Source organism: Mastigoproctus giganteus, chromosome 8 (genome assembly GCF_048544385.1).
Source record: "Mastigoproctus giganteus isolate SK-2022 chromosome 8, ASM4854438v1, whole genome shotgun sequence".
NCBI lineage: Eukaryota > Metazoa > Arthropoda > Arachnida > Uropygi > Thelyphonidae > Mastigoproctus > Mastigoproctus giganteus.
In genome coordinates this window covers 102223149-102245894 of record NC_143582.1, presented here as the reverse complement: position 1 = coordinate 102245894, position 22746 = coordinate 102223149, and the positions used below count along the sequence as shown (strand labels likewise).

Below are 22746 nucleotides of genomic sequence, written 5' to 3'. Positions count from 1 at the left end.
GGGTTTACTGTATTTATAATCAAATTGTTATGTTGTCAGGAAACTGTTTTTTATTCTTTGTGAAAACGAAAAAAAATATATAGGTTTGTCCATTATTTTTTTTTTTTTTTTTTTTATAACTATCAACTTATTTTTATTATCAAATTCTAGTGTAGTCAGGAAATTGTTTTTATTCTTTTTGAAAACGAAAAAAAAAAAAAAATACTGAAGTACGTAGAACATTGCTAGTATACAGACAGGCAGATAAAGTGAGTGTCGCGCATGCTCCATGACAATTAACTCTCCGACCGGCTGATAGAGTGAGTGTCGCGCATGCTCCGTGACAATTCTCAACACACCGACCGGCATATAGAGTTAGTGTCGCGCATGCTCCGTGATAATTCTCAACACACCGACCGGCATACAGAATGAGTGTCGCGCATGCTCCGTGATAATTCTCAACACACCGACCGGCATACAGAATGAGTGTCGCGCATGCTCAGCAAGTCGGAACTGTCCGTCAGAGTAGGGAGCTGGCGGTGACTTGCGTGCTGACCGTGACTCACGACACTAAAGTGCAGGATTACCATTTCATCTAGGATGACTTGGCCATGGCTTAAACAAGCGTATGTTTTCTTTGATATTACTAATATTCATATTTGTGTATTATTTCCTTGTGGTAATTGTTTAAATCGCAGGGTTTAAGTGACTTGACTTTTCTTTTCTTTTCTTTTTTTTAGCGATACTGTAAATTCTGCTTCTTGAGCTAGTGATCTCATGCAACAGGTAGATTTTTTTTTTTTTTTTTCATTTTAAGTGAGAAAAATCCATCGTTCATACGCAGCGAATTTCATTTCTGGTGCTGATTAGGTAACTATGCAGTCGCATTTGTTATTATCGATATTTACTGATCATTTCGTGTTTATTTGTATAGATCGAGTAAAACACAACGGGTAACAATGATTTGCTTAGTATTTTCTAGTAATTGCCGAATAGAATAGAACTAGTTATCTGTCCAAGAGCATGTGTTAGCGTTAACTATTTTTTTTTTTTTTACGGATGAACAAAATTTGTGAAAAATTACAACTCAGCTAGGTCCATTACGAGAGTCGGAGGGATCGTAAAGTTTGCACATTGGATCATATTGATTGCGTTGTAAGAAGTAATTTAATTAATTAACTCGATATTTTTTAATTTCTTTTGAATGGGTAAAATATTGGTGGAATATCAAATTATATAATTTTCAATATAATTAGGAAATGACGTTACGTGGTGAAAAATTCTTTTTTTATGTCGTTTATTCGCGCTTTTAGTGTGTGTACGCGCCCATATATATATCCATTTAGTCGAGTTCACAGTGTATACCGTATATTCAATAGGTTTAAATCAAAATTTTCTTCACACTTATAACATGCAATATACTTTATATACACATTATGGCTGCAGGGTACGTTTTGCTAATGCAGTGTTCCTGATCCATAATCTATGTTATCTTCCTTTTCGTACATTGGTTTAGGTACTCTCCATTTCGTATCTTCCTTCCTTAATACAATTATTCTTTATTAAGCCTGATATACCATCATCAATATCATTTATAAATACAGAAAACAACAATGGACTGAACGCTGTGGGACTCCACTAATAACATTAGTCCACGAAGAGCAGTGTCCATTGATTACCACTCTGTCTTCTCTCACTGAACCATCCCTTTATCCATAGCAGCAATTTGCCTCCAATGCCACACTGCTCCAATTTGTGTAGTAGTCTTCCATGTGCAACAGTATCAAAAGCCTTTCTAAGATCCAAATATATGATATCAAAGTTATTCCCTGCATCCAGTTCCTTTGTGACCACATCATCATCATCAGCCATTTTCAATCCACTGCAAGATGAAGGCCTCTCCAGCAACTTTCCAGTTCCTTTTGTTTTATGCAATAGCCATCCATTTACTACCCACAAATTCATGAATTTCATCTGTCCATCTCCGTTGTTGTCTTCCAGGTTTTCTTCTAGCTCCTCTTGGGTACCATTCTGTTATTTTCTTAGTCCATCTGTCATCATGTCTTCAAGCTGTGTCCTGCCCAAGACTATTTTAGTTCTTTAGTTTTGATAAGAATGTCCTTCAGTTTGCTGCCTAATCCATGTGTTTCTCTTCTTATCTAACAGTCTGATTCCCAATATAATTCGTTCCATTCTTCACTGTGTAGTTCTCAGCTTCTTTTCCATTCTTTTGGTGAGTGCCCAAGTTTCACTTCCATAAGTAATGGTGGGGAGTATACATTGGTTCATTATTTTACGTTTCAGACAAATTGGGATATTGCTCCTCAGTATGTGGCTATATTTCCTGAATGCTGTCCATCCAAAATTTATTCTTCTCTTGACTTCCAGCCAATGACTTGTCCCAGATAAGTATATGACTCCACCTTTTCAATTACTGCTCCTTCAATCATTATTTCCCTTTCTGTGGCATACTTGTTCATCATTACTTTTGTTTCAGCCATATTCATCCTTAGTCCAACGTCCTTACTAACTCTGCATAACTGATTAAGATTTTCCTCTAAATCTTTGGGATCGTGGCTTATGATCATAATGTCATCTGCAAATCATAAATGGTTTAGGTACTCTCCATTCACATAGATTCCTTTCTGTGACCATTCTAATCTTCTGAAAGCTTCCTCAAGGGCAGCAGTAAACAACTTCGGATATATTGTGTCTCCTTGTCGAACTCCTTTCTCAATTTTAAATTTACTGCTGTCTTTGTCTAGTCTTATAAAGATCGTCTAGTCTTATAAAGGAGGTAGCATTCTCATATATTTTCTTAAAAATCATTATATATGGGGTATCTGTGCCCTGTCTTTCCAGTGCCTGAAACATTGCCATGTGCTGTATGGAGTCAAATGCCTTTTCATAATCCACAAATGCCAGGCATAATGTTGTTTTATATTCATTTGCTTTCTCCATTAGCTGTGACATTACATGAAGGTGATACATAGTTGAGAATCTTGTCCTGAAGCCAGCTTGCTCTTTCGGTTGATTCTCATCAAGTATTCTTTCTACTCTGTTAATAATGATCCTTGTGAACAACTTGTAGATGTGGGATAACAAGCTAATTGGTCTATGATTTCCAATTTCTGATTTATCTCCTTTCTTATGCAGCAAAACTATGATTGCATTATTCCACTCCTTAGGTGTCACGCCTTTTATAATGCATTTTGTGAAGAGTTTTGCCAGTTTTTGTGTATGTCTCTTCCTCCCAATTTTAACAATGCTACAGTAACTTCATCTTCCCCGGTGCTTTCTAATTCCTCATTTTCTTCAATGCATGTTCTACCTCATCAGGAAGGATATGAGGTATGTTGTATGTGTTACTAATTTGCGATCCATCTTCCCCACTGATTAAGATTTTTCCCTTCATCATTCCCTCGCTCCTTGCATAACTATTTATAGTAGTCTTCTGCTATTTATAAGTACACTATCGCTATTCTTCAGTTTCAGTATCATTTGTCTTTCTGTATTATTGTTCATGGCTGCTGATTTAAATCCTTTGTTTTCCCTTAATGCTTATTCTACTTTTCTTGTGTTAAATTTTCTTATTTCCTCTCTGAGTCTTTTTCTAATGGCTTTGCATAACTCAGTATACTCAGTTTTCTCCTTGTCAGTGTTTTTCTTGCTCTTCATTTGTCGTCTTTGGTTCATCATGACAAGTTTCTTGACTAATTTTACCTTCTTGGGCTTTATGACTTTCAGAAAGTTGTAATATTCCTCGTCGATATCTTGGTCCCGAGCCGTCTCCAGAAACTCAAGCTTGTTCTTAAGTTCCAGTACATACTGCTTTTTCTCCTCTTCTGTTATCTCAAAGACCTTTGTATTATTTACTCGAGTCAGTTTTTCCTTTCTTTTTTTACGTCTATATCAAGTGTGCATTCTGTGATTACTTCCAATATTTACCTTGTTCAGGATGGTAAGATGCACAAAGAAAAGCCCAAATGGATTAACAACTAATGAAATCTACTTCATCCTCACTATTATGATATTACAATCATATTAGTGAGGATGAAGTCGATTTCATTAATAATTATTCCATTTGGGCTTTTCCATGTCCACTTTCTGTTCACCCTTTTCTTGACAAAAGTGTTCATTACTGACAATCCTCAAGATTCTGCAAATTCCACAAGTCTTTCACCTATTTCATTTCTTTCATCAATTTCAAAATTTCCTCTAGCTCCCTTTTCTCCACTGTTTTGTCTCTTTCCAACCTTAGTATTGAAGTCCCCATAATGATAGTGTAGTGGGTTTTCGGATCGTCTAGAAGACTCTCAATTTCTGTGTACATTTCTTCAACCTCTTCTTCATTATGGCTTGATATCGGTGCATAAATCATTATAACCTTTAGCTTGTACCTCTTAGACTACATCATAGTATCCAATCAAATTGGTCAGACAAGACTTCCACTTAACAAAACCATGCTGATTCAGAGCTGTAACTGAAGTCTTGTCTAGATGATCTTGCAGTGCTTCTTTTACCATTGCCTCCATTAATTACCCTGGAACAGAAGTTAAACTAACAGGTCTATAATTACTTGTATTGCCCTTTGATCCTCCTTTGTGAATTGGGGTCACATTTTCACATCTCAAGTCCATGGGTACCCCCCCCCCCTGAGTCCAAGGAAGCTCTCATAATTATGGCTAAGGGTTTGCTTACTTCCTTTGCTGCCTCCTTCAATATAATTGGATAGATCCCATCCAACCCGGGTGCCTTTCTTATGTTTATCTTCAACAATTCCTCCTCCACTTTCCTCTCAGTTATTACAAAATCATCTAGCTCACTGCCAGAGTTTAATTCACTGCTGGCATTCACCTCCCTGAATAACTCCTCATGTGCGAATGTAGATGGAAAATACTCATTTAGTTTGTTAGCCACCTGAGCAGGATCATCAGTAGTTGAACCATCGATATCCAGTGGACCAATCTGATTTATCCCTTTCCTTCTAGAGTTTACATAGGTAAAGAACTCTTTGCATCCTTTGCCAAAGATTTCTCATAATCTGCCTTTGCCTGCCTACCTTGTGACTTGGTTACAAGATCAGCTTATATCTATCATAGGCTTCCATGTCACCCATTAATTTATATGTATCCCATGCATTTTTATTCTCTGCCACATGTTCTCATTAGTTCATCTGAAATCCATATAGGCCTAAACCTTGAACAGTATTTCTTAGTTGGTATGTAAAGCCCAGTAGCTTCCAAGATTAATTCTTTGAATGCTTCCCATTTTGAATTTGCTGTTGGTAACATCATCAGTTGGTCCCACTGTATAGATTGTCAATATTGTCTCAGACCTCTGTAGTGGCCTTTACAAAAGGAAAAAACCCTTCCCTTTACCCTTGATGGTAGTTACCTCTTTGAGTAAATTCGACTTGAGCACACTGTGATCACTGCCACCTAGTGGTTCCTTTATCTGCCGATTCTTAATGCATGAAGAATCACTACTGATAATCAGATCAAGAGTATTAATCCCTCTAATTGCCTATCGAACATGCTGATGTCGAAAACAGTCATCCAATAAATCCATAAAAGCCTGGCTAGTGTGTGAGTGACCAACCCACAAATTCCAGTCAGTATACGGGAAATTAAAATCCCCCATTATAAGACTCTCCGATTTACTGGCCCACTGTTTCCCTGTACAGTTTTTTATTGTACTCATCAGAGTCATTAGGCCTATAACACACTCCTACTCTCAATTTTGATCTCCAAGTGCTTATGTCACACCAAACTGACTCGACACTGCACTGTCCAGCGATGTTGACTGGCTGCACTTCCTTGGATTTTGTGTTTTTTAAATAATAGCATAACCCCTCCTCCCTTCCTATCCTATCTGTGCTTCCTGTACACATTGTACTCTCCAAATTCCAGTTCTTCATTCCTTATATTTTGCTAGCAGGGACAGGGAGGTGATAATCCCATTGGCCAGGCCATACCTAGAGTACTGTGTACAGGTCAGGAGGTCTCATTTTAGGAAGGATGTAGAATTGCTAGAGTGAGTACAAAGAAGGGCAACAAGATTGGTGAGAGGAACAAAGGGGTGCTCTTACCAAGAAAGGCTTAAGTTCTGCAAATTGCACCGCCTGGAGAGGAGGCACCTGCAAGGTGATCTGATTGAGGTGTACAAGGCCTTGAATGTTTTATTTATTTATTTTATAATAAATAAAACATTCAAGGCCTTGTATGGGTTGAGCAAGCTGAATGCTGATGGGATTCTTCCTCTTGCTCAGACTAAGAACCTGAGGGGGCACAGTTTCAAATTGAGGAAAGACAGTTGTAGAATAGATGTGCGGAAATTTGCCTTTTGCCTGTGGGTAGTTGATTGGTGGAACAGGTGCTTCCATCTTTTGTTGTGATTTTTGTAGATGCACGGACTAACAGATTAACAGTAGCCAGTGGCTGCTGTTAGTCCGTGTATACCCCCAAGCTAGCAATTTTCTGAACCACCTAACATTGCCTCGATAGCATTAGCAAATATTCTTGCACCCTTTCTATTTAATTGCATCCCACTTAAATGCTTCTACCTGTAGAAGCAGTCTCTCCTGTTAACATTTTGGTGCTTTGGATGTAAAGTGGTGCTATCTACAGTGAGCAGAATCTTGAATGGTTAGTTTCCTAGCAGTGTGCTCAGTCTTTCTTGAAAAATTAGTAAACCAGTCCTGAAACACCTGACCAGTTATCCATGCCTTCTTATTAGCTACCTATTGGATAAGCAACATGCTCTTGCTCCACTATCATATTCACATAGCATTATAAGTGGGAGAGGCATGATGACCTGGTTTTTGAGTGTAGAAATACTAAATAAATACATTTAAATAGAAAGGGTGCAAGAATATATGCTGATGCTATTGAGGCAGTGTTAGACTGGTCGGAAAACTGCTAGCTTAACAATAGCTGTAGGCAGAGGTGAAAGTGATTCTTGCACTGCTTCTATTGGAATGAGTAGCAGACTGGAATGCAAGTTACTGGATATTTCTAGAACTGCTGGTGGGAGGAGTCATAGAACAAGTATATACTTGGGCTAGGTTTTGATAACTAAGATCAAGAACAGGTATATGTATACTTGCATTTGCATTAATCCTAGGAGTATAGTAAGTAAATTTGACGAATTTTGAAGTGCTGATCAAGACATCAAAGGTAGCTATGTTGGGACATCAGAGGTGTTGTCACACAGATAAAAGAATGCAGAATTTGAATTTGGGGAGTACCGCATGTGCAGAAAGGACAGACAGGATAGGAAGGGAGGAGGGATTATGCTATTAGTTAGGAAACACAATATCTACGCCCAGTTGACACGAGTGGCCAGTGCAATATTGAGTCAGTTTGGTGTGACATGATGACTCTGAATACAACAAAAAACTGTACAGAGAAATAGTGGGCCAGTAAATCCGAATGCCTTGTAATAGGGGATTTTTACTCTCCAGGTATTGACTGGAACTTGTGGATTGGTCACTTGAACACTAGCAAGACTTGTGGATTTATTGGATGACTGTTTCTACAGCAGCATGATCGAGAGGCAACCGGAGGGAGTAATATTCTTGATCTGAATATCGGCAGTAATTATTCATGCATTAAGAATCTACAGATAAAAGGTGGCAGTGATCAGAGTACAAAGAGGGATTTACTTAAAGATGTAACTACTTTGAGGGGTAAAGAATTTTTGCATTCGTGAAAATTATTATACTATGGTGGTCTCAGACAGTTTTTAAATTCTACACATTGGGACCAACTGATGATGTTACCAACAGCAAATTCTAAATGAGAAGCATTCAAGGAATTAATCTTGGAAGCTACTAGGCTTTTCATACCAACTAACAAATACTGTTCAAAGTATGGGCCTAAATGGATATCAGATGAACTACCGAAACTTGTGGCAGAGAAGATGGGATGCCTGTAAAATTTCGGGCAATACAGAACCTGTGGTAGATATAAGCTAGTTTGTAATGAAGGAGGTTAGGCAGGCAAAGGCAGATTATGAGAAATCTTTGGCAAAGGATGCAAAGAAAAACAGCAAAGACTTCTTTATTTAAAACTCTAGAAGGAAGGGGATGAATCTGATTATCCACTTGATATCGATGATTCGACTCTTGATGATCTTGCTCAGGTAGCTGACAAACTGAATGAGTGTTTTTTTTTTTTTTTTTATCTACATTCTTGCACTGAAGTTTAGAAGGCCAGAAATTTATCAAACTCTAACAGAGAGCAAAATGATTTTACAATGACTTTAACATTGACAAATGTAAAGTACTACACATGGGAAACAGCAACCCCAGAGCAACGTATCAACTCTGTGGTACTACACTGACAGTGGTAGAGAATGAAAGGGACTTGGGGGTGGTTGTGCGGGCAGATATGAAGTTCTCTGAGCAGTGCAGACGGGCTGCAAGAGTAGCTCATGGTGTCTTGTCAATGATATATATGAATTTTTCTAGCAGGGATAAGGAGGTGATTATTCCCTTGTATAAGGCAATGGTCAGGCCACACCTAGAGTACTGTATACAGGTCTGGAGGCCTCATTTCAAGAAGGATGTAGAGCTGCTGGAACGAGTACAGAGAAGGGCAACAAGATTAGTGAATGGAAGAAAGGGGTGCTCTTACGAAGAAAGGCTTAAGTTTTGCAAATTACAGTGTCTGGAGACTAGGCACCAGCGAGGTGATCTGATAGAGGTGTATAAAGCCTTGAATGGTTTGAGCATGCTCAGTGCTGATGGGATTCTTCCTCTAGAAAAATCACCTGAGAGGGCATAAATTCAAATTGAGGAAAGACAGATGTAGGATAGACGTGCGGAAATTTGCCTTTAGCCACCGGGTGGTTGGTTGGTTGGTGGAACAGACTTCCATCCCTTGTAGTGGAGGTTGATAGCCTAAATAAGTTTAAGGCTCAGCTGGACAAGTATTTTGAACGAACAGAGGGGTGAAGTGGAAGTGGGTTTTTTTTTTTTTTTGGCTGATGCTACATAAGCTTGCTTTCTTGCATCAAATGCCTCTACTAATGCTAATGCTAATAATAACTGAAAGCAAAGTGGAAGAGAAATTGTTGGAAGTTAAACATTAGGCACCTGTGGTGGATGGAATCTATTCTGTTATATTAAATGAGGCAGCAGAGGTGGTAAGCAAACCCTTAGTTATAATTATGAGATCCTTGGACTCAGGGGAGGTTCCCACAAAATAGAGAAGAGCAAATAGTTCCCCATTCACAAAGGGTGATCAAAGGTTGACATGAATAATTATAGACCTGTTAGTTTAACTTGCGTTCCGGGAAATATAATGGAGTCACTGGTTAAAGTAGCATTGGAGGAACAGCAGTTGTCTTGACAATTTGAACCAATTTGTGTCTGAACTAATCCAATTTGATTGGATACTATGATCTGGTCACAAAGGAACTGGATGCAAAAAATATTTTATAACCACCCAGTATAATATTGTATACTGGATGGTTATAAAATAAGGTTCCCTATTCAGGAGATCCTAGTGTCAAAACGGTTAGAGATAGCACTGTGAAAATCGGTGGGTATGTCATTTAGGGTATGCGGAAGCGATGTGTAGAAGATAAAAAAAAAGTTCAAATTTCTGCCACCACGGAAGGAATTGCCACTGTAAACATGAGATGCAATACTTAATTTAGGATTAGATTTTAATATCAGAACTTAGGCATCTGCAGATATTGTTCTATGTGCTTTCCTTCACTTGAGATGACATTCTGAAAATGGAGGAATGCATGTGACACAGTTTCACATAGCATCTCACTGGGGATGTTGGCTACATGCTGTTTATTGCTTGCTTTCAAATTGACAAGCGGCTGTATGCTGCCACTGTAAACTCTGTCTTTTAGTTATCCCCATAGCCAGAAATCACAGGGATTGGGATGTGTGATTGGGCTGGCCAGAACTGTTAAAAGTCTCTAGAAATGATGCAATCATTTCCGAATGTTGAACGGAGCAGTTCCTTCACTTGTTGACCAATGTGAGGAGGGACACCATCTTGCATAGACACTACAGCAGTCTCCAAGCATTGCGTTTCTTGCAGAGCGGGAATAATACGATCTCTTAGAAGAGTGCAGTACCATACACCTTATGGGGCCATGAGGTAAAGATGCTTCAAAGAAAAATGGTCTGCTGTGAATCCACGCCATAGTGTAAAGTATGGACTTTGTAGTGGTCTTTCATGCACAGCAGATGGACGAGAAGTTCCCTATATTTGGCAGTTTTGTGCATTTACAGCCCCATGAAGAGGGATATGTGCATCATCAGACCACAAGATCATTCGAGCCCATGTATCGTCAAGTTCCATATGAGCCAGAAATCGTAACGCAAAGTCTATTCGCTGTTGCTGATCACAAGACTTTAGTTCTTCCGCTACGTGAATCTTATACAGGAACCAGTGTAAAATTATTCGAAGCACTTTACGTACAGTAGACCAAGGAAGGTTCAAGTCTCTTGACATACCTGTGGCACTACTGACTGGTAGCGTTTCACATTCTGACCTGGAAGCCATTGCAACTGCCACTTCATCCATTACCTCCATTCCGATACATGGTCGTCCTCTGCCTGGAATTACACCTAACTCTCTGGTCGCTTCAAATTTCTTTATTAGTTTTCAAAGGTCCTTTATGTGAACCTTTAACTTTCCGATACTCATTTAGCGCTGCATTAGCATTACTATTATTCTGGTTGAACAGTTTTACTAAAAGAGCACGTTCCTGTTTTGTAAGAGCCATAATGGTTATTGGCGTTGGCCTTTCTGCTTTTATCTAACAGGATATCATTTGCATAAGTAGCGTGTCTTGAAGTAAATAAGAACTTTTACATATGTGCAGTGCCGTTTTTCCTCTGGTGGCAGAAATTTGAACTAATTTTTTTTCTTTTACAAATCCCTTCCCAATACCCTAAATGGCATGCCCATCGATTTTCACAATGCTGATTGTAATTGTTTTGACACTAGGGCCTTCTGAATAGGGAAACTTATTTTATAACCACCTGGGTACTTGGATTTCAGGAAAGCTTTTTATGCTGTTGCACATGGAAGATTACTCTACAACCTTGAGCAGTATGCATTAAGGGCAAGTTGTTGCTATGAATAAAGGGATGGTTGGGTGGGAGGAGACAGTGTGGATGCTACTCTTCATGGACTAATTTTATTAGTGGAGTCTGCCAGATTCGCTGTTGGATCCATTGTTGTTTTCTATATGTGTTAATGATATTGATACAGGTTGAGAGGGTTGTTAGTGGTAGTAATGACTGTAGTGTAGTATAAGAGGATCTAAAAAAGTTAGCATCAGTAAAGGCATATGATGGAAGAAAGCAAGCTTATACAGCATCAGCAAAAACAAAAAAAAAAAAAAAAAAAACACCCTTATTTCACCCATCCATTCGCTCAAAATATTTGTCCAGTTCTGCCTTGAATTTATTTAAGCTCTCAACCTCCACAATGACAGATGGAAGTTTGTTCCAGCAATCAACCACCTGCTGGCTAAAGGCAATCTTTCATACAGCTGTCTTTTCTACAACTGTCTTTCTTCAATTTGAATTTATGCCCTCTCAGGCGATTATTCTGAGCAAGAGGAAGAATCACACCAGCATTGAGCATGATCAAACCATTCAAGGCCTTATACACCTCAATCAAATCACATTGTAGGTGCCTAGTCTCCAGACACTAATTTGCAAAATTTAAGCTTTTCTTCTTAAGAGCAACCCTTTGTTCCTTTCACCAATCTTGTTGCCCTTCTCTGTACTCGTTCCAGCAGCCCTACATCCTTCTTAAAATGAGGCCTCCAGACCACCTGTATACAGTACTCAAGGTGTGGCCTGACCATTGCCTTATACAATGGGATAATCACTTCTTATTACCCCTGCTAGAAAAATTCCTATATATCATTGACAAGACAACATGAACTGCTCTTGCAGACCGTCTGCACTGCTTAGAAAACGTCATATCTGACTGCACAATTATTCCCAGGTCCTTTTCGTTCTAAGTTGGGCAGATAGGCTGAGAGGTGACAATTGAAGTTTAACATTGACAATCGTAAAGTATTGCATATGGGTAGCATTAACTCCAGACTAATGTACCAACTGTTCTGTACTACATTCGGGTTAGTGGAGAATAAAAGACCTGGGAGTAATTTTGCAGTGTGATATGAAATTTGCTGATCATTGCAGACTGGTTGCCAAAGCAGCTCATGGGGTCTTGTCAATGATATACAGGAACTTTGCTAGCAGCAAAAATAAGGTATTCCTTGAGTACTGCACAGAGGTCTGGGGGCCTCATTTTAGGAATGATATAGAACTGCTGGAATGAGTACAGTGAAGAGCAACGAGACTGATTTGGGGGAACAAAGGGTTGCTGTTACAAAAAAAAACTTTAAGTTCTGCAAATTGCAGCATTTGGATCGTAGGCATCTGTGAGATAATCTAATTGAGGTATATATGGCTTTAAATGGTTTGAGGAAGCTGAAAGCTGATGGGATTCTTTCTCTTGCTTATATTACGTATTTGAGGGGGCATAAATTCAAATTGAAGAAAGACAGTTGCAGAATAGATGTGTGAAAATTTGCCTTTAGCCAGCGAGTGGTTGATTGCTGGAACAAGCTTCCACCGTGGAAGTTAGATATCTTAAATAGATGCTGGAAGAAGTAGACAAAGTTTTAGAGTGAATGGATAGGTGAAATCAGAATTGTTTTGGCTGATGCTGTTTAATCTTGCTTTCTTGCATCCTATGCTACAACTAATGCTGGTGCTAAATTATTCCTGTTGTGACGAAATCCATTATTTCACTCTCCATCTTAAAATCTTTATCCTTTATCTAAACCATTGTTTTCCAATAAATGTGCTAAAGCTGTTTAAGATAAGAATGTTGCTTATTGCTGTTGGCTTGTATCCTAATTTCCAGATTCATCTTCTGCCTACACTGAAGCTCGCATAAATTGTAGAGCAGTTATTAATCAGCCCAAACTAGATTTTGAACAGGCTAAAAGTGGAAAACCTGTTTCTTGTCCAAATGAGAGTTGAGCATTCTGGTCTCTTGCCAAACCTGTTTGCAGCAACTTTTGTGATTTCTATTCCCACTTTTCTAAATGAAATGTTTCTATTGCCACTTAAGCCCAAGATAAAGCTGTTATTCTAACATCCTAGTTTTCTTCTGACTTGTGTATTATTGATGATCTTGGTAAACTACCTCCTACCATTCCGAGTACACTCCAATTTAGTGCCTCTTATGGTCTTCCGTCAAAAGGATATCAGAAAGATTTTGACCAATCTTGATGCTAAGAAAGCTCCAGGTCCTAATGGTATTTCTTCACTAGTTCTCAATATCTATGCCCCTGAGCTTACTCCTGTCCTGTTCATGTTTTTGCAATTTTTTATTCCAAAACCCCAGGGGCTCACATCTGCTGAGTATGGGCTTGGCACACCCAGGGTCCTGAGCTGGATATCATCATTCTTCTCTTTCTTGATGATTACCTTCTACTTCTGACTCATGTTCTCTCTCTCTCTCTCTCAGAATAATTCTGAAATTTCCTTTTGGCTGGTGCAGCATAATCCTCAGGCTTCCTTGCACCACATGGCTAATGATAATAATAAAAAAGGTGTTTTTCCTTCTGCTTAGAAATTTGCTCATATTCAGACAGTTTCTAAAAAGGGTGACAAATCCCAGTTTTACCTGCTAACGATTTTTAAATGGCTCTTGCTAACTTTAAGTGACTTTTTATTTCAGGGTTGTAGGATTTTTAAGTGAGCTGCTGCATAGGTAATTTTTAGAGTCAAATCGTAATCCCACTCATCCAATTATCATATGGTCCTCTTTTGTCGATCTCACACTGCGAGTTGCCCTACCTCGGACCCTTTCAAGAAGCTCAAATTTTTTTTTTTCTTATGAGATCTCCATACATTGAACATTGTATTCAAAATGTAGTCTTTCAATTGCCTTATACAGTGGGACCACAATCTTCATACCTCTACAGGATAATGTTTGATTAGTTGTCTATAGAACACTACAGGCTTTCCTGCCTGCCTGTTTGCACTCTCAGAAAACTTCATATCTGCCTGTATATTACTTTCTTCATCCACAATTTATTTTGGGGTTGCTATGCACCAAGTGTAAAACCTAGAATTGCGCATTAAAATGTAACTGTCACTTTTCTGACCATTCTTGTGATCTGTTCATGTCATCCTGAAGGAGCACTGTTTGGAACTGATCATTAACTAATGTATCACCTTACGTTATCTGCAAATTTTGACATCAAGCTTTCTGTGTCTTTCGACACACAGACACACATAGTCTGTGTGTGTATGAAAATCAGAAACAACAGTGGTTGAAGAACTGATCCTTGGGGGACCCCCACTTTCGACTTTACACCAATCTGAAAAATATCCATTAATCGCAACCCTCTGCTGCAGAGATGGCTGCAGGGCCTTGTGATCCATTTTAGAATTTTTCCAGTAATCCCAATGTATTCCGGCTTATACAGTAACCTCTCATGAGGACTGAATTAAAATGCCTTTCCAAAATCCAAATAAACTTATGTCGAAATTGTTCCTTACATTAGGCTCGTGAGCAGTTGTGTAAAAATTGCCTACTCAGTTAAACACTATTTTCAGAATGCCATATGTATCTAAATGTCCCTGTACTGCAATCTTGATCATTGCCTCTAAGATTTTCCCTGCTGCTGAAGTAGACTAACCAGTCTGTAGTTACTAACTTTGCTCTTAGAACAGTCTTTATGTATTGGTGATATGTTGGCACTTTTCCCATCCAAAGGAACCTCTCATGAATCCAAAGATTCCCTCATAACGTGGATTTTTATTTATTGTTACATGTTGTTTAAAGCTTAATGATTTTGAACACTTCTTTAGAATGTCCCCCTCCCTGAAAATCCTGGGACCGATATTGACTCTTAGTGGTACCTTGTGCTTGGTCACACCTTGATCTCCATTCAAGTTGGTTCACACCTGGATCACCTCCATCATACTTGGCATAGTATTTTTTAGATCGTCTATTTTCAACATTTACCCGTGGTTATTTACAGTCCTAGTAACATGAAGATGGAAGAAAAGAATTTATTTGCACCATGATAAAAGTTTTTCCCAAAATTTCATGCACTTGACTCAACAATTTAGCTCCATCTGTATTTTAGACTTCTAAGTAGTAGCCTTACTTACTTCGCTGAAAGAAAGCCTGTAGTAAACCTGAGGGACCAATTGTACAATTTTATTAAACATCTTGCTGAAAGTTTTCTCTTTTTTTTAATATTATATGGAAATGCAGTCTAACCATTTCCCCGTTCAGTGCACCTCTGTATTTTTTATACTATTATTGATTTTTGGTGTAAAATTTTTTTATTATAAAGGAAATGATAAAGTAGCATTAGATAAGATTATGTAATTTCAATAAAATTTTTATTATGATAGTTTTTTTTTTTGTTTTGTTGAAAGTTTTATCTGCTAACAATTTTTAAATGGCTCTTGCTAACTTTAAGTGACTCTTTATTTCAGGGTTACAGGAATTTTAAGTGAGCTGCTGCATAGGTAATTTTTAGAGTCAAATTGTAATTCAAGATGGAACTTTATGAGGCTTGGGTTAGTAGAGTTCTTAAGTCTTAATATGGAATTTAAGGAATGTTTCGTATTGTGTGTGTGTGATCTTGCAGCAAAAGGTTCTACTAACTATTTCTGATTAGCTGTATAATCAGAAATAGTTACCAACTTTAATCATGTCTTTAAATAAGATGATTTCTTTGTGTGTGTTACCACAAGAAGTAGATTATAAAATATACCATGATAAAATAATTTTTAATAAAGCAGTATTGTATTACAAGCTGGGTTTCACGTGTGTACTGAGCCAGAAGAAGAATTATAAATTGGCCTTTAATTCTTGATTTCAGTGCATTCCAGCACATGTTCTGCCAGTTCTGATTCTTCAGTGTTTGCTTTGGCTACGTGTTTGTTGTGTTTATCTATGTTTGCCTTTGCTTGTTGTGTTAATTTATGTTCATTTTTGCCTTTAGTCAGCGATTGATTGATTGCTGGAATAAGCTTCCATTTGTCATTGTGGAAGTTGACAGCTTAAATAAATTCAAGGCACAAATCTTTAAATGGGAAAGGTGTTTTTTTTTTTTTTTTTTGTCTGATGCTGTATAAGTTTGCTTTCTTGCATCATATGCCTCTGCTAAAGCTAATGTGTGTTTGAAATTTTCAACCAGTCACACCTACATACACTTTTTTCAAATTTACACATTTTTATATTATATGCTGTCTATTAGGTGACATATTTTTATGAAATGGGAGGGCTGGTTGAAAGATTAGCACTAGAGCATTGAATCTTTGATACCTCATTTTATTAATTGGCTTTAAAGATCACTTCAGGCCAGTACTTTTTACAGATTCTTTTTTTATTTTTAACCAATACCCTTTTATGTATGCAATTACTAATGCTCTTTTGTAATCCATATTCCATGTTGTGTTGAGTACAGTTATTATTATTAGTCATAGCAAGTAAACCCGAGGCTTATGTTGCAACAGCCAAAAAAAAAAAATAAAATTCCTGCATTACCCACACACACAGAGAAAAGACCCTGGGTTTGCCAAGCCCATACTTGCCAAATGTGAGCCCCTGGGGATGTTCTCTATGGTCTTGTTGATTAAAGAATGTTTGGCTGCCACAAGCCAGTTATCCCTGTGGTAACTTTTCTGACACCTCTTGCTTAAAACTCTTAAATGGATGTCAGATGAACTAATGAGGCATATGGCAGAGAAGAAACATGCATGGGATACATACAAATTAACACATGACTCAGAAGCCTATGATAGATAAAAGTTGATCTGTAACCAAGTTACAAAGGAGGTTAGGCAGGCAAAGGCAGATTACGAGAAATCTTTGGCAAGGGATGCAAAGAAACACAGCAAAGAGTTCTTTACTTATGTAAACTCTAAAGGAAGGGGATGAATCAGATTGGTCCACTTGATATCGATGGGTCAACTGTTGATGATCCTGCTCAGGTAGCTAACAAACTAAATGAATATTTTGTATCGACATTCACACATGAGGAGTTATTTAGCGAGGGGAATGCCAGAGGTGTATTCAACTCTAGCAGTAAGCTAGAGAATCTTGTAGTAACTGAGAGTAAAGTGGAGAAGAAATTGTTGAAGATAAACACAAGAAAGGCACCCGGGGTGGATGGGATCTATCCAGTTATTTTAAAGGAGACAGCAGAGGAAGTAAGCAAACCCTTAGCCATAATTATGAGAGCTTCCTTGTACTCAGGGGAGGTACCCACAGACTGGAGATGTGCAAATGTGACCCCAATTCACAAAGGAGGATCAAAGGCTGACACAAGTAATTATAGACCTGTGAGTTTAACTTCTGTTCCAGGAAAATTAATGGAGGCACTAGTTAAAGAAGCACTGCAGGATCATTTAGACAAGGCTTCAGTTATAGCTCGGACACAGCATGGTTTTGTTAAGGGAAAGTCTTGCCTGACCAATTTGATTAGATACTATGATGCAGTCACAAAGGAACTGGATGCAGGGAATAACTTTGATATTATATACTTGGATCTTAGAAAGGCTTTTGATACTGTTGCACATGGAAGACTGCTGCACAAATTGGAGCAGTGTGACATTGGAGGCAAATTGCTGCTGTGGATAAAGGGGTGGCTGAGGGGGAGAAGACAGAGTGGTAATCAATGGACACTGCTTGTCGTGGACTAATGTTATTAGTGGAGTCCCTCAGGGCTCAGTGTTGGGTCCATTATTGTTTTCTGTATTTATAAATGATATTGATGATGGTATATCAAGCTTAATGTCAAAGTTTGCAGACGATGCAAAGGTAGGCAGGATTGTCAAGGACACTACTGACACTATGCTGCTGCAACAGGATCTGGAAAGGTTGAGCAGATGGGCTGAGAGGTGGCAAATGAAGTTTAACATTGACAAATGTAAAGTACTACACATGGGAAACAGCAACCCCAGAGCAACGTATCAACTCTGTGGTACTACACTGACAGTGGTAGAGAATGAAAGGGACTTGGGGGTGGTTGTGCAGGCAGATATGAAGTTCTATGAGCAGTGCAGATGGGCTGCAAGAGTAGCTCATGGTGTATTGTCAATGATATATAGGAATTTTTCTAGCAGGGATGAGGAGGTGATTATTCCCTTGTATAAGGCAATGGTCAGGCCACACCTAGAGTACTGTATACAGGTCTGGAGGCCTCATTTTAAGAAGGATGTAGAGCTGCTGGAATGAGTACAGAGAAGGGCAACAAGATTAGTGAATGGAACAAAGGGGTGCTCTTACGAAGAAAGGCTTAAGTTTTGCAAATTACAGTGTCTGGAGACTAGGCACCAGCGAGGTGATCTGATAGAGCTGTATAAAGCCTTGAATGGTTTGAGCATGCTCAATGCTGATGGGATTCTTCCTCTCGCTCAGAATAATCACCTGAGAGGGCATAAATTCAAATTGAGGAAAGACAGATGTAGGATAGACGTGCGGAAATTTGCCTTCAGCCAGCGTGTGATTGGTTGGTGGAACAGACTTCCATCCCTTGTCATGGAAGTTGATAGCCTAAATGAGTGTAAGGCTCAGCTGGACAGGTATTTCGAACGAACAGAGGGTGAAGTGGAAGTGGTTTTTTTTTTTTTTTTTTTTTTGGCTGATGCTGCATAAGCTTGCTTTCTTGCATCAAATGCCTCTACTAATGCTAATGCTAAAAGTACTTGGATGCTTGTTATAATCGTATAATAGTGCTGATTTCCTCTATGATTTGTTTTGTTGTTATTGCAAGCTTCTGTTCAGTAGCATTTTAATAATACTTGTTTTAATATTATGTGGGTGATGCAAAGTTTCTCAGCCTGAATCATTTGGCTTTCTCTACACCTGGGAACATAACTTGTTTTTCTCTAGTTGCTAGGACATCCACGAAAGGCAAGCTTTATTGGCCTCAAGCTTAAACTTAATGGCCTGATGAATGCTATTTAGATGTTCATTTCAATTTATGTAGTTCTCCCTGCCCATGGTCCCAAATTATGAAAATATCATCAGTGAAACAGACCTGTAGGTAAGGCCTTAAAGTGACATGCTGAATGACTGCTCCTCTCAGAGTTCTCTATGAATAGATTCTTGATAATTGGTAAAAATAAAATAACCTAGTTTAGAACTAATTTAATGAGATATATAAAGGTTCTCTTGGGTAATATTTTATTGGTTTGTGGGATTCTTATTTACCAACCTGCAATTTTTTTTTAATTTGATCTGCAGGGATGTAATAAACATATCCTTGACATGGAGATTTGCAAATTTCATTGTTTTTTTTTTTTTTTTAGGTGTTCCTGTTCGATTACTTTGTATTCCTCTGAATTAGTAATTATATTCTCCGTGAGCAGTGATAAAAAGTTTACTATCCATTCGGTGAAATTTTGTGCTGGGCCATACTCTCTGCTTACGTGGTCCTTATGGGGTTACCTGCTTTGTGCATTTTAATGTTATCAAATAGGATGGGGACATTGCTGTTTATAAGCATCATAAAATTGAATTTTTTTTTTTTTGTTGACGATTTTGTTTTCTAGCAACTTTTTTTTTTTTTTTTTTTTCCAAAAACAGCAAAATGATTTACACATGGAAATAAATATAAACATATTAATATTTAATAAAAATATAAGTAAAATAAAGAAATTACAGATTATACATTGGATCTAGTACATCTAATAGATAAAGAAAAAAAAAGTAAATTACAAAAGAAATGACAAATTCACCGATTGGAGAGGCGCCTCCGTAGCCAGGTGGGAAGGAGCAGCAGTGTGTAACACACGCTTCTTGATTAGACCGGGGTTTGAGCCCGTCACCACCAAATACGGAGGATGCGGAAAGGTCAGGGAATGACCACCGCATATCCCCCGAGCAATATGGCCTTAGTTGCTAATGCTCCTAATAACAACAACAACTGATTGGAGGATAATTTTCAATATCCAAAGTTTCCATTTTTTTTAATCATTTAAAGCTAAATATCACTACTAACCTCTTATGTGCTTCACAGTTGTAACAGTTGATAACATTTTTTATATTGGTTCATTAATAAAAAAAAAAAAATCATCGATATTACAAAAGTTAAAAAATTTGAAGTTATCAAAAATAAAATTTTAAATAGTTCTAAAGTTATGAAGAATATAAAATTGCCTTAGTAGTCTTGATGAACACCCTATATAGACCAGGAATTAACAGGTTATGAATATCAAATGCTTTACATATGGAATTAAATTTAAACATAAAAATTAATTAATTTGGAAAATAATAAAAAATAACATAAGTGAAATAGTGATATAAAGTATAAAAAGTAACCTTTTAAAAAAAAGTAAAAGAAAAAGGGATAGAAGAAAAGATAAATCAACTAAGGGGAGTGAATCTTCATATCTAAAGATTCAATTTTTATTTATTTTAATGTCTAAAAAATTATTTTTCTTTAGACATATCTTATGAATCTCTGTGCTCTCAATTTTGTACCAATTGATAACTTTTTTGTTAAATTGGTTCTTACATAGAAAACATCAGTATTAGAAGAATTTTAAAAAATTGAATATTCTGTTGAAAAACTAAAATTTTAAATAATTAGTTCTGAATTTATGAAGCATTTGATGTGTTTAGTGGTCTAGATCAGTGTTTCCTAATCAGTGGAATATTTCAAGTCCCACCTAATGGTAGGACTTGAAAGCCCTCAAGGTGGCACAAGCAGACTGAAAATATTTTGATAACTCGGTAGGCTATGGGTTATCTGCCAGTTTATTCTTATCTTGAGAAAAGAGCAAAGAAAATGGTAGTACATTTACAGTATTAAGCACTGTTGGAAACAGATAGTAGGGTCTGATAATCAAGATTGATCCGATCATAAAATCCGTTCCAGAAATTTTATTTTCAGTCTTTCTGTGAATGCCTCCTGCTGGCTCACGGAACTTCCAGATTCGAACAGGCTTGTATAGCAGGGGTACAACCTAATTTCTTAGGAGCCTAACCCTTCCCAATTATTTCACTCACTGCCCTCTTACTTAAGGGAAACAATGAACAAATGTACCTTTCTTAGTGCCTTGTCTTTTAACTACCTTCCAATTTCTTTTTCTGAGAAAAGTTCAAAATGCTTAAACATCATGGCAACTATGTATTGCATATTGTGCTCTTTTCCTCCCAACTCTTTGCTATCATTTAGTGATGCAAAAGATCTTGGTGAACATTCTCATTTTTCCTGGAATGGAAGAAGTACATATTTTTTGCCTTATTTTCTTTTGTTTCAATATGCCATAAATGCAACAGAATACATTACTCTCCAATTGTAATAGTTTGGAAAGTAAGTGAATAATAATTTTTATATATATTTATTTATTTACAGTTATACGCTGATTCGTATCTTTAAAGCTGTACTATAAAGTACAAAGTAATATTATATGTATTGGCCAACCGCACTTCTAGTTATTCCTTAAAAAGTAAACCAAATGATGAAGACGAATTATCTAATAATTTATTTAGAGTAGCTCAGAATATTTTCTTTTAGCATTAGCATTAGTAGAGGCATATGATGCAAGAAAGCAAGCTTATGCAGCATCAGCCAAAAAAAAAAAAAAAAACTCTTTCACTTCACCCCTCCGTTCATTCGAAATACCTGTCCAGCTGAGCCTTAAATTTATTTAGGTTATCAACTTCCACAACAAGGGATGGAAATCTCTTCCACCAACCAACTACCCGCTGGCTAAAGGCAAATTTCCGCACATCTAGCTTACATCTGTCTTTCCTCAATTTGAATTTATGCCCTCTCAGGTGATTATTCTGAGCAAGAGGCAGCATCCCATCAGCATTGACCATGCTCAAACCATTCAAGGCTTTGTACACCTCTGTCAGATCACCTCGCAGGTGCCTAGTCTCCAGACACGGTAATTTGCAAAACTTAAGCCTTTCTTTGTAAGCGCAACCCTTCGTTCTGTTCACTAACCTTGTTGCCCTTCTCTGTACTCGTTTCAGCAGCTCTACATCCTTCTTGAAATGAGGCCTCCAAACCTGTATACAGTACTCAAGGTGTGGCCTGACCATTGCCTTATACAAGGAAATAATCACCTACCTATCAATGATATACAGAAAACTTCCTGTATATACACCATGGATAAGACACCATGAGCTACTCTTGCAGCCTGTCTGCACTGCTCAGAGAACTTCATATCTGCCTGCACAATTACCCCCAGGTCCTTTTCATTCTCTACCACTGTCAGTGTAGTACCACAGAGTTGATACGTTGCTCTGGGGTTGCTGTTTCCCATATGTAGTACTTTGCATTTGTCGATGTTAAACTTCATTTGCCACCTCTCAGTCCATCTGCTTGACCTTTCCAGATCCTGTTGCAGCAGCATAGCGTCAGTAGCATCCTTAACAACCCTGCCAACCTTTGTATCGTCTACAAACTTGGACATTAAGCTTGATATACCATCATCAATATTATTTATAAATACAGAAAATAACAATGGACCCAACACTGAACCCTGAGGGACTCCACTAATAACATTAGTCCACGACGAGCAGTGTCCATTACTTACCACTCTGTCTTCTGCCACTCAACCATCCCTTTATCCATAACAATAATTTGCCTCCAATGCCACACTGCTCCAATTTGTGCAGCAGCTTCTTCTCAGCCCATCTCCTCAACTTTTCTAGATCCTGTTGTAGCAGTGTACTGTCATTAGTGTCATTAACAACCCTGCAAACCTTC

The 22746-nt window shown here is 37.8% G+C and overlaps 1 protein-coding gene across 5 annotated transcripts in view; it reads left to right on the top strand.

Annotated features, from left to right (window-relative positions):
- The first annotated feature begins 508 nt into the window (after positions 1-508).
- Sply (Sphingosine-1-phosphate lyase) overlaps positions 509-22746 on the top strand; it is a 485520-nt gene continuing 463282 nt past the window's right edge. Inside the window, exons 1-2 of one of the 5 annotated variants that reach the window (XM_090378845.1) lie at positions 509-605; positions 15506-15589. In XM_090378845.1, the coding sequence (XP_090234971.1) occupies positions 15569-15589 (21 nt within the window). In that variant the 5' untranslated portion in view covers positions 509-605; positions 15506-15568. Of the gene's footprint in view, positions 606-776; positions 850-1057; positions 1135-15505; positions 15590-22746 lie in introns of those variants that run through there. The other 4 variants (XM_090378847.1, XM_090378846.1, XM_090378850.1 and 1 more) reach the window with 4 other exon arrangements.